Raw genomic sequence first — 12,080 nt, 5'->3', positions numbered from 1 at the left:
GCGCTGCAGCCCCAGGAAACGCTGAGATCTAGCACAGAAGGTAAAGGGATGAGGACAGTAAATTATGTCTGTCTGCAGCAGGAAGGGACAGGGGAACAGGGTGGATTGTGAAAACTCCGATGAAAACACCTACATTTAAGCACGTGCAGTAATAAGGAAGGGGTGACGTATTGAATTCCAAGGTTAATTGCACCAAACAGAGCTCCTTACTGCTGCAGGTCACGTCTGATTTAATCCAGCTCCAAAGCAATCCAGATAGTGTTTCAGTTAGTTGACTTTCTTTTTGTAAATTGAGGAAGGGAAGCTCAGAAAACCAGGCTGAAATCTGGCCAGGGCTTTGTCACCAACTGTGTCCCCCTCCCAAAGGCACGGAGCCCCTGGGTGCTCCCACAGCAGGGAAAGCTGGCACGGACCGGGCGATTATTGCCATTTCTGCCAGCTCAGGGCTGCAGGAAATCCCAATTTTCCTCCGGAGCAACAGGTCCCTTCTGTGAACTCCAAAGCAGAAGAAAAAAACCCACCCTCCTCCACACAGGCGGGTGATGGGGGGAATAGCCTAGGGGCTGTTTTGACCTGAAAAATCCATGACTTTTGTAAAAAGCAAGTCTCTCCCTCACAGACTTTGGGGGAGAAAAAGACAAATGAGGATTTTTGTACGTGTGCCCAAGGAGCACATAGCATCGCCACCTTCGCCTGCCCCAGCAGTACCTTTTGGACCATCGGTAGCACATCCTTCCCTGGCCACAGCAGTTCAGGCCAGGTATGCGGTGGCCCCCGGAGCGCTTCATGATGAACCCTTCTCTGCAAGGACAGAAACACAGTCAAGATGGGTGGCACGGCTCACCTGGGGGTGCAGGAGGGCTCTCAGGTGGAGGATGCTTGCCGAACCCTCCAGCCCCTGTGCGCAGGGGTGGCTCCTGCCACCTCTAGCTGTGCCCGAGCAGCCTCTGCACCGTGCCCTGAAAGCTGGAAGAAGGGCAAAATAACCCCGCAGAAGGAAATCATGCATATTTAAGAAATACAGAGCCCTGTTTTATAGCACAAGCAGAAGAGCAAGTGGGCTGCAGATTGCAGGGAGGGAAGGGGAGAAACCCTGCAAGCCTGCATCTCGCAAAGCAGCCCGCTCGCAAAATTATTCCCCAAAGTTGTAGCATTTCTGTCTGAACATTAATAATTTTTCCTATCCAGATGGTAAAATATTCCCTAGTCAGTTACTGGCGAGAAAGGAAAGCTATTAATTTGAACAATATTTATTTATAAAGCTGTGCTCTCGGTGAATCCTAACTCACAAAGACACAGCTCAACTCACATGCCCTTCGGTCCCAGGTCGTGGATGAATGACAGCTGGCTTACTCCAATGAATTCCATCTGGGGAAAGAGAAAAAGATTCCCCCATCTTTCATACTCTGAAATCCACAAAATACTTTGCTTCATTGAAGTGACTTGTCATAAAGACAAAACCTACAGAAGATCCTGAGCAGGAGTTACCCACATTCACTTAAGCATCTTCAAGAAGACCAAGAAAAGTAGTTTGGTTGGGTTTTTTGTTTGTTTGCTTATTTATTTTAAATGTGCTTTGGAGAACACATTTCAGGCAACCAGGACAATCAAGTGTATCACAGGGTCCCACCGGTATCCTCCCTCCTGGATCACTGGCTGAAATGAGGACTCAAGTTTGACACTCTTTGGGGGTCTGTGTCAACTTGGCTGGTTGCCTGAATCCTCTCCTTCCTCTAGTAACCCTCACAGAAAGGCTGGAAAGGGAATGAGCACACATTCCCAGGGCTGGGAGCACCCTGTTCCCTTTGAGTCCCCTACCCCATGGACACACACCACGTAGGGATCAGGCCCCTTCAACCTACGAGCATCCTCCCAGACCATCGCAGCAGGTCGCTCCCACTCAGCGCCGTACACGCACCACACTGCTCCGTCTGGTCCCGGGAGCCAAAAACCCATCAGGAAAGCCACAGTGGGGCAGGAGGAGAGCAAGTTCAAACACACTCTCCGTGACTTCTGCTGGTCCACACAGAGCTCGACAGCAGGCACAGCCTGGGGAACCCACGTGCCATCCTATCGGGTTTACCAGCCAATCTCAAATTCGAGCAACCTGCCTCATCCCTGCTTCACCAGAGATTGCAGAAGCACGTAATGACAAGCAAAGCCGGTGAGAAAGCACAGCGTGATTACATTCACCTCTAAAAATAGGACACCAGGCGATTGCAACCAAGCAGGCTTTTCTTGGCACAGCAGGACATTCCTGACTGTCTGCTGGTTATTAGCCCTGGGCCCCATTAGCAGGGAGAAATGCCTGCTTCGGGCATCTTGTGCAGGACAGGCCTTGGGCAGGAGCAGCCTTCCATGGCAGAGGCTTGTCTGCATCCAGGCACTTTTAATTTATTATTGCATAAAACCCTCCAAGTGCTGGAAGGTGCTCAGGGCAGGGCAAGGGCAGGAGTTGCTCTCCCCTTTGGTCAGGCAGCAAGCCAGAGGGAACCCTCTAACCACCGGTTTTGGCGATGAAGCCCGCCAGGACCAAAGTCTGGGATTGAACCCAACGCTCCCGACCGCGGCTGGAACGTGAGACAGCCTCAGGGACAGCTTCAGGCCGTGCCCACCCATGTCCCACCGCAGCTCAGGCGCCAGCACCCAAGGAACAGCTTCTCCTCCGAGGTGGCCACCATCACCTCCTCTTCGGCAAGCCAACCTCAGGGTCCTCAGCGGCAAAAATCCGATTTTGCACAGGAATGACATGGGTGGACCCATAAGCTTCGGGAGATTTTTCAAATGTTAACGTAACAAAGAATATCAGTAAATTTGGGGCAAAAGCCTACATTGCAGTTATGGTGAGGCTGGCTCAGGCTCCTTTCCCAACACCGTCATTTTTGCGGCAGCAGGACAGAAGATCCTTCCTCCTCCTCCTCAAGCTCTGCTGCTCCTTCCCAAACTTCTCACACCAATAAGGTCACAGAGAAGCACAAAAGATCTGTTGTTCTCCTCCGAGTAGCTCAAGGACATAAAGTAACCTCTATTCAGTAGAGGCAAATTAATGCCCTCATTTTGGGGTGATTTCAGCCTGTTTTCAAAAAGTGGCTAGAACGGGTCGTTCTGTGCTTTTACGAACACTCTTGCTATCGCTGCTCTCACCACACATTCTGGAAAAGCACCAGGTGTCATCTAGAAACATTCCAGCTGTTTTTGCAGTGGCACTTGGAGCAGGATGGGGAGTATCTGAAAACCCAGCGTATCCTACAAGCTCTTATCAGAGGTCCCAAGCAAAGTCTCAGGCCAGCTCTTTGCCCTGGATCCCGTTTTCATTTCTTCAGAAAATGGCTGGCATTCCCCATCAGATGAGTCAGAAACCCAGATGTCTCTCTCACAGTGGGCACACACACACACACACAAAAAAAAACCCCTGCACAAACGTCAAAACCCTTTGAAAACATTGGCTGCAGCCAGGAAACTGGCAGCAGTTTGAGAAGCATTGCATGCAGAGAAATAATTGTCCTCAAAGAAGCAAAAAGAAAAACCAGGAGGAAAAATTACTTGCAGAAACAGAACTATTGCCACATAAAAATGAAAGAAAGATTGTCTGGCAGCGCAGCAATCTGCTCTTCAGCCAAGGAGTCTTTGAAATGGCAACAATGGTGACAGGAGCCCATCCAACACGTTGCTCAAGCAGTACCAATTAGGAGCGTTGGTTTGTAAAAAAAAAACAAACCAAAAATAAATTCCACCAGTTCAAAGGAAAATTCCTCAGCGCAGTGGAAAATATCTGATGGAATGATTTATTATTATTATTATTGCTGCATTAGCTATTTTTACTGTTATGGTGCCTTTCATCCGAGGTGCTCGTCATTCACAGAAAAACTGAGAGGGGAACGCAGAGTAGCGAGGCACTTTCATCTCCTTCACATCTGAATTCCTGTGCTGCCCAGCTGCCTCCCTGGGGAGCCAGCATCCCGCTCTGGTTTCAGAGCGATCCGCAGCAGAGTATTTTAAGTATGAGATACAGGCCGAGAGAATGTAGTTTCAATGACATTGTTGTAGCAATAAAAAGAAAAAAACCCAAACAACAAAACAGATGGGAGTGATCAGCTGCAGAAAGACAAGCTATGAAAGGTGGAGAACCAGCTGCAAGGTGCACGAGCCACAGTTTTAAACCATCCCATTTTGCCAGCAATGTTGAGCACGCATGATTTATCGAAGCGAAAATTTCATAGAGCATCTGCATTTCACAAAAAAAATGCAGCAGCTCCACACTGTGTTTTCATTTTGACTCTTGTTTTTAATTTAGTGGGTTAAAAAAAAAACATAAAGAGTTGATTAGCAGCTGTGGCTAGCAATAAAAAATGAAATTATACCACTCTTCAGAATAATATTGTTCAGCAAAAGATGCCAGCTATTTCTTACACAAAAAAATTGGGTTATACTAAATGCAAATTTAAAAAATATTAAATGTGCTGAAGTTCAAGTGCAGTAACTAAAAATACTGAATGGTTGGGTGGAGACCTTTGCAATGGTCTGCAAATCCAAATGCCATATCAGAGGCAAAAAGGCGGTCACTCTCGCATATCTGAGCGGTTCTTACATTGTACTGCTTCTACTTTAAGATGAGGTTTTTACGCTCACTATAAACTCATGCAAAGTGTTACAGACACACGCACTGTAGTTCAACCAAACCTTATTTTTTATTTGCTTAGGCACCTTTCAACTATTGCAGCTCATACAAAAAAAGTGATGCAAAGGTCCAATTAATAAAATTTTTATATGGAATACAGTCAAGCCTATGGTCCCTGTTTCCTAATGTTTTTGGGCTATATTCCCCTAATTTCCATTTCCCAGAAAAAAGTGTGGACAATTAGCACACTCAGATTCCCACAACATTCATTTTAATGGTAATTGTCTTGAAGCACTTCAGCCCAGAAGTACTATAAAAAGCTTTTGGAAAGGACTAGAAGATATGAGATATAATCATAAGTCACATAGCCAAAAGGAAAAAAAACAAACCCAAAAAACGAAAGGCTATGAAGTCTCGGGTCCGATCACAAAATACAATGCATCTACCAATCTATTTGTGAACTCCACACAAAATACTCTGTTACAATGAATGCTGAGAAATTAAAGGAAATTTGAGAAGGCTGTAATTTTTATCAGTCAGAGCTACCCAGTCAGAGCAAGGGACACTTGGTACATCTCTAAATGATAACACTTCAGGACATTCTATTTCCACAGCCTGCAGGAGCGTCACCTAGAAAGACCGGAGGATGCACAACCCCTACAATGTAACGTGGTCACCGTGGACCTGATCCTCAACCCACCAGTGACTTCAGGTCTGCCAAACTGCTACAAGCTTGACTTGCAGGCTCAACTCTCCAAGTGCATGGCACCTCCTCGAGACAGCGTATAAAGTGGTGATCCTCTCACTGACAAATAATTAGCCGCAAATGCAAAATAAAAGAAATAAAAAAGAAAAAAAGAAATTTAATTAAATTGTTCAGGTCAGATGTAGAAGCACGTACGAGGTGATGCGATTGACCCAGGCAGGCTCTTCACAAGGACCAAGGGTTACACATCAGGCAGGTCGCAGCTTGCCATTGCAACTCCATGTCTGACTTGGTAAAGAATTTAGGGTTTTAAAAAACGCCTCAGTACACTGATTTGATGAGGAACACACAGGAGTTGAAATGTGCTCCAAGATGAAGACAGTTGCAGCATTTGTCAGTGTCCAGGCAAAAGACTTCTCAACCATAGGAAGAGTAAAGCCCTCATATTTTTTTTTTTTTTTTTCTAAGGAGGACAAATACAGTTCCAAGGAAACCGCCAGAAATCTTCACTTTAGTCTCTAGTCTGAGAACGGTGGGGGTTGTTTTGGTGGGTTTTTTTTAAAGGAAACATTTTTCTCCCCGTGCTTTCTTCCAGCATCGCCTGCAGGACCCGCTGCACTTAGCGGCACTGCCACCATTAGCAGCAAAGTCCTCGCCAAACGCTTTGCTGCAGCCAAACCCGGTGACAGCCAACAATAAACTGAGAATTTATGTGCAAAGTGACATCTGGCTCGGAAGGCTGGGGACAAAAGGGCGATTCAGCGCAGGAGGAGGGGAGCACCCCACAGCTGCCCGGACAAGGCAGGACTGCCCCACCACGGCAGCCAGCCTTGAACCACAGCCCAGTCAGAAGATGACCCACTTTCCTACACGAGCAGAAATTCTCCAAAATATTCGAAAAAAAAAGCAATGCCTAATAGTGACAAGACGGATCAGCGCTGTAAAATAACTCTTCCCCGCTTTGCATATGCTACTGATCAAAATTGCCCAGTTATCCCGATCTTGCCTTAGAACAAAAGATAACTATTTTCCACATGCAGACTAACAGCTCTTGACTGCATCGGACTTAAGCTCCGCAGCCTGTCCCCAAAAGCAGCACTCTGCAAGGAACACAGCTCCCTCAGCCTGAGTCTGAAGATTTCTTGCAACCCAAAGCACGATGGCCAAAATTGGACGAGCACTTTGCGCCATATAACAAACAGCGCTCAACACACTGAGCTCTGCAAGAACAGCACACAGCTTTCGGGCACGACATCCAGCTATGAGCTGCCCAACATCCTCACACAACTGAAATCCTGCAAAAGAGCAGAATACCTACCAAACAACAACAAAAGTCAAAGATAAGAACTGGCTGCTAAGTTCAGACTACATTTCTGGCTTGTTTGAAAACCAAATGTTCCCAGTTATCACCCCTTGCTCAGAAATGTCACTAAGCTCTGCAGCTACTCAATGCGTGCATCGGGTTTTGCTGATAATACAAAAGATGGAGAAACGCAGTCATTATGCAGCCAAAAAAAGGGGAAATAAATTACCATCCCAGGGAGATGTTACAGCTGTGGGTGACAGGTGAGGACTACTGAAGAAACATTTGAGGATGGCTTTCAAAGGAAATATTTTTGCTTAAAATAGGCCTGAAGTTGGATTTGACATCTCTCCTCATTTCAAAAAACCCCATCAACTTGGGGAAATAAGCCAATTACCATCTCCCTTTGGAAGTGACAAAATCCCTGCGGAGATGAATGGGTATCACTCATACAAACTCAGCGTCACCAACGTCCAGTGAAACTGTGCAGAATAGGAACCTGAGACCAATTTGCACCCAGGACCGCAGACAAAGCCCAGACTGAAGGAGCGATTCCAAATATGGTTTGGACTCCAGTTGTTTAAGCATTTAAAACTTCAGCTTATCATTTTAAACGCTCCCCAGAATTAAACAGAAACCCACTACATCATACATGTATAATCAGCTTTCTGGACTGGACTACCTGGCGAAAGTTATCACTGTGTTATAACAGTGACCTCCAAGACTGAGCCATTCACTCTCTTCCTTTGGTTTTAATCATATTACATCCATGCTGGAGAAACCAGCTAAGCCAAATTGCTTGCAAAACAGCTGTAAAATGTTTCTTATATAAGCTGCATGTCTTCTTCCAACGAATTCACCACTTGTAAAGCGAATATTCTTTAGGCATTTAAGCAAACTAATTTCTACTTACTGTTCCATGGTAGTTCCTGTACATCGGCATCTTTAGGATCTTTGTCAAGTAGTCTTCCAGCTGTTTCTACAATTAAAACATTGAAACTTTAAATGAGATGCAGGAATTTTCAAGAAAAAAACCCACAACCAAACTGTCTGGCATTAGGAAGCTATCAAGAAATCAGACATGCTTTTCAGCTTGAATGGATAAATAAATACATTATTATGTGCTCACAGAAGATTATAGCTCAGCAGCATAAACAGTTTTATCATAGGTTGTTTACTGTTCACAGATCTGTGTTTGTACCTTCCACCAGCAGACCTGTTCCTTGGCACCATCACTTTGGAGGTCAACTTTCTTGACTGAGCCCAAGTTTCAGAACAATTTTAAATACAAAAATCAGTCCCTGCTGTTTCTGACCCACACGAATTAGCTTTGTTGGGAAACCCAGCCTCAGCCGCAATCGAGCACGCCTGTTTTGGTTAAACACCAGGTTCACGAGGTGAGGAGCACGGTGACCATGCTGCCCTGTCCGAAAGCCACAGAGAGGGCAGTGGCCGGACCACCAGTCTTTGGAGATCCCGTCCTCCCTGTCCAGGAGGGGAAGGGAGGAAAACCCATTACAGGAGAGAGAAATCTCTTCCCATCCTCATGGTAACTGGGCAAAGAAGAGATTAAGCTGTTTGGGCATGGGAAGCTGGGCAGAGTCCTACAGGACACAAAAGAAACCGAGAAGAAACAAATGCCATCGGGACCTTCGTCCTTCTCAGTGTTAGCATCGCAGCACTGAGCTACCCAGCTGGGCAGCAGGGATATACATCCCCATGGTGAAAGCTGTGGGGTTCCCACAAGGAAACCAAGGCAGTGGCAGGGGGGAAGGGAGCTAGAAAACATTTTTCTTCCTCTTTTAAACCAACACCTCTCTCCTGAAACTCCCCGCACAGCAGCAAAGCCGTGCACAGCAGGGAGGGTTATCTGCACTGCACAGCCACGAGACACAACCTTTTGGGACTTGAGCCTTCAGCAGCAGAAAGCTCAGGGAAGGAGTGAACAGCAGAAAGAGAACGATAAGCACAGGGTGAACAAACATGGCTTTTTACAGGCTCCTTTTTTTTTTTTCTTCACAAACAGCAAAGCTGCGATGAAGAGGTAGGAAGACATCCGCCCTCTTCATAGAAGGGCCCATCTGTTAACATCTGATGAAGTTACACAGAACACATGTGCCTCGGCTAAAATTACCCACTTCAGCATCAAGAGCCTGACTGTCATCTCCTCTTTCAGAGGGGGACAGAACTGAAATCTCTCAGATTTTGATGGCCACGGGGCTGCCTCCCATCACGCAACCCGACTCTGTGAACTGGCTCTTCTATCTTTAAATTGGAGCAGGTGGGAGGAGGGGAACCGCCACTCTCGGCACTGTGGTTTTCCTCAACTGCAGACGAAAACTTCACCCGTGTGAACCCCGGGAGCAGCATCCTCCTCTTTGCGCAGAGGAGAATTTGGCGTTACAGCTGGACTTGTCAAAGCCTAAGTTTGTCAAGCAAAAGACTTTAATGGCAATAAAACAAGGGCTTTGACAGCGCGTGGCTTTGCAAGCAACCTGCCTGGCATCTCTGCACCTCAGAAGCCCCCCCAGAGCATCCCTCCAGTCCCCGCACACCGAGCCGGGCACTTACCCTCCGGCTGGAGAAGTGTTCTTCCCGCACCGTGCTCTCCGCGGTGTGCGGCAGACTCGGCATCTGCCTTGGTTCTCCCCTTTTGATGGATTGTCTTCTTACCGTGTGACTGGAAGGAAAAACAAACCCTGGTGTCAAGGCTAAGTGCTGTGAGTGTGTACATGCCTCGATACGTAACCCTTCTTCTGCAGTGCTTTTATTTTTCCTATCCGAGCTCTTAAAAACTGAGATGGGTGGGCAGGAAAGCCAAAAAAAAAGCAAGCGTGGATTCATTTAAGAAGCCAGTGTGCTGCAACTGGCTCACAAACAGAAATACAACACAGAAATATCAGAGTTTGATTTTTTGAGGGTCCCCTTTTGCCCTTAAAAGGCCAGGGAGCCTAAAACCTATTTTTAGGGCATTATGTTCTCCCAGCCTTTAGCCCCTGACAATTTCACCTCTCCTAATATCACCTCCCCACATTTCTCCACATCGGGAGGCTCTTGCCTTTTCTCTTCCCACTTCTCTTTCCCCTTATGCTTCCAGCCACCATGAGCACCAAGGCCAGTCTGGGCAGGGCTGACCACCCATGCCAGGGACCCCCATACCTCCCACATCCAGCCCACGCTGGCAAAAAGCCACAGAGCATCAATTTCCATTAGCGTTAGCATAACCCTTCCCCAAGTTTGAGGCAAATTCAGCTCCAAAGCTGATGACCCGGGACCCAACGTGCTTTCTGCATCAGCAGAGAGATGCTTGCGCCACATAGACTATAGCTGCTAAATACGTAGAGATTAACTATTTTTATTATAGCTACTAAATATTTGTAGAGACTAAATTCTTCTGCCCTCTCCTCCTTCCAAGTGAAGTAAATGGGATCAGTGAAGCCAAACTGATATGCTCTTAAAAGAGAAGAGAAGATCACATCTTGCCAAAGCCCACCGCATCTGCAGGGCTGCACACTCACCTCCTGGTAGGGATAGGGATGCGCACGAAGGCTTTGTACCTCAGCAGCTCCCTGTGAAACTCCTGGAAGTGCTTGAACTTCCTTTTTACCTGCCAGGTGAACTCTTCATGGGTCAGCTCGATGGTGTAAACGTTGGGGCTCGGTACCTGCAGAGGAGACCACCACCACAAGGGATGCAGCCTTGAAACGAGTAATTTTCCTGCAGCTGCTCATCTAAAGAGCCCTCATTCAACTTTACTTAAGGATCATTCTGTCTCACAATTTCTTGTTTGGCTTTGTTAGGTTTTATAAACAGACAGGTAACCTTCTCTCTTAATCATTTGCTGAGACTCAGGTATTCCTGCTTCCTCAGCCCATGAACAAGCAAGCGCAAAATTAGCCACAAACAGCATTTTTACACAGTTCTATGGAAATCAAATTAAATTTCTGGAAGTTCTGACCTTCTTTGTGGAAGTAAAGCGTTCAACTTCCAACACGCGCACTCGAACAGGACATCCCGTGAGGTACGTCTGCGTGCCCGGCTCTTTGAACCCATGGGTGTGATAGATGGCAGAGAAGGGAATGCATGCTGGAAGGACCACAAACCCCGTTAGTTCAACAGCCTCGTAACGAGCAACAAGGGCAGGAAAGCCAGCAGATAGCTGCAATACTTTAATACGGGAGTATTTACGCAGCAGCGTTAATTCCCCTAAAATAGACCAGGTTTTAAGAGAACTTAAACACCAGCTTTCACAGAAGGGACTTGAAGAGCTCAAGTGCTAAGAGTAATGCCTCCTGGTCCTAAACCAGGGTCGGTGGCTAGGCTTGGTAAAACCACTTGGATTGTACCCTATCTGTCAACAGATTATCGATTATTAAATCTAGGCAGGACATGGGGCGAGAACGTACGGGTGTCAACTCACCAGTGCCTTTTGGGTCATTTAGCACCTCTGCGTCGACCTCCTCCCCATCGAAGTGGAGCTCCCTGGTGTCCAGGCTCTCGATGATGTTACTCATGTCTGCAGCGATCTTCCTCAGCGTCGACGTAGCTGCATGGCTGTCGGCTCTCAGGGACATGTCAGGGACCCACGCACCGGAGCCAGGGGGCACTGGGGAGGAGAGGAAGGAGTGGGGCCGTCATCATCCCCTCTGCAACGCCTTAGCACACCGGGGCAGAGGGGAACCCTCCAGCCCCTTACCCACATTCCTCCCAACTATTCCCATCCTAAGACCCCGATGCAAAACCCTCAGCCCAGCAGCTGCAGGAGACCACCGCCCAGAGCAGAGAAAAAGCACAGGTAGCTTCAGGCTACAAGAGAAAATTTCCCCCGATGCCAGCGACCACCGGACTCAGATGCTCCAGTTGTACTTTAAAATGGAAACTACAGAATATTTCACTTTCCAGCTACAAAAACCTGCAAGGGGTTGGTTTTGGCTTAGAAGTACCTTCACATCTTGATTTCAAAGGGAAAGCAAGGAAGTTTCTGCATCAACTCGCCTGATCATCTCGGCTAGCTCTGTAATAACGACGACGCACCAGAAAAAGCACAAACCATATTAACGCCTGGCCAAATCCCAGACTTAATCCACACGACACTGGGTTTCCCAAGTTAGGCTGCACAGAGGAAAAGCTCACTCAGAAAATCAGCAGACATTTTTTGTTAAGTGTTCTCCCTTTGATTGAACAAGCGATATAAGCTCCTGGAATTATTAAGATTTCCTCTATTTCTATGCACCTTACACGAATGCCTGCGAGCAACACGGGTGAAGGCTGCAGCTCGTCCTTGTGGTTCCCCCCTCCATCAGCCCCCCCCAGGGAGCTCGAACCCCTTATACAGCCCAGGTGGCTGCAGGGGACCGGCCCACTGCCTCTTCGGGATGGGGACAGGGGGCACTGGGAAGGCAGTGGTACCTGGAGAGGGTTGGGCACTGATGACTACAGCACATCCCACCTTT

General features: G+C 47.3%; 1 protein-coding gene across 5 annotated transcripts in view; it reads right to left on the bottom strand.

Annotated features, from left to right (window-relative positions):
* Positions 1-12,080, bottom strand: part of PLD1 (phospholipase D1) — a 74,616-nt gene that overhangs the window by 37,331 nt on the left and 25,205 nt on the right. For all 5 annotated transcript variants that reach the window (XM_049803978.1, XM_049803981.1, XM_049803979.1 and 2 more), the window contains 7 exons: positions 11,048-11,233; positions 10,586-10,713; positions 10,146-10,291; positions 9,199-9,307; positions 7,541-7,606; positions 1,310-1,368; positions 709-801 (listed from right to left, as the gene is read on the bottom strand). In XM_049803978.1, coding sequence (XP_049659935.1) covers positions 709-801; positions 1,310-1,368; positions 7,541-7,606; positions 9,199-9,307; positions 10,146-10,291; positions 10,586-10,713; positions 11,048-11,201 — 755 coding nt within the window. In that variant the 5' untranslated portion in view covers positions 11,202-11,233. The remainder of the gene's footprint in view (positions 1-708; positions 802-1,309; positions 1,369-7,540; positions 7,607-9,198; positions 9,308-10,145; positions 10,292-10,585; positions 10,714-11,047; positions 11,234-12,080) is intronic.

The sequence above is a fragment of the Accipiter gentilis genome, chromosome 6 (genome assembly GCF_929443795.1).
Source record: "Accipiter gentilis chromosome 6, bAccGen1.1, whole genome shotgun sequence".
Classification (NCBI taxonomy): Eukaryota; Metazoa; Chordata; class Aves; order Accipitriformes; family Accipitridae; genus Astur; species Astur gentilis.
This window is presented reverse-complemented; position numbering and strand designations above follow the sequence as displayed.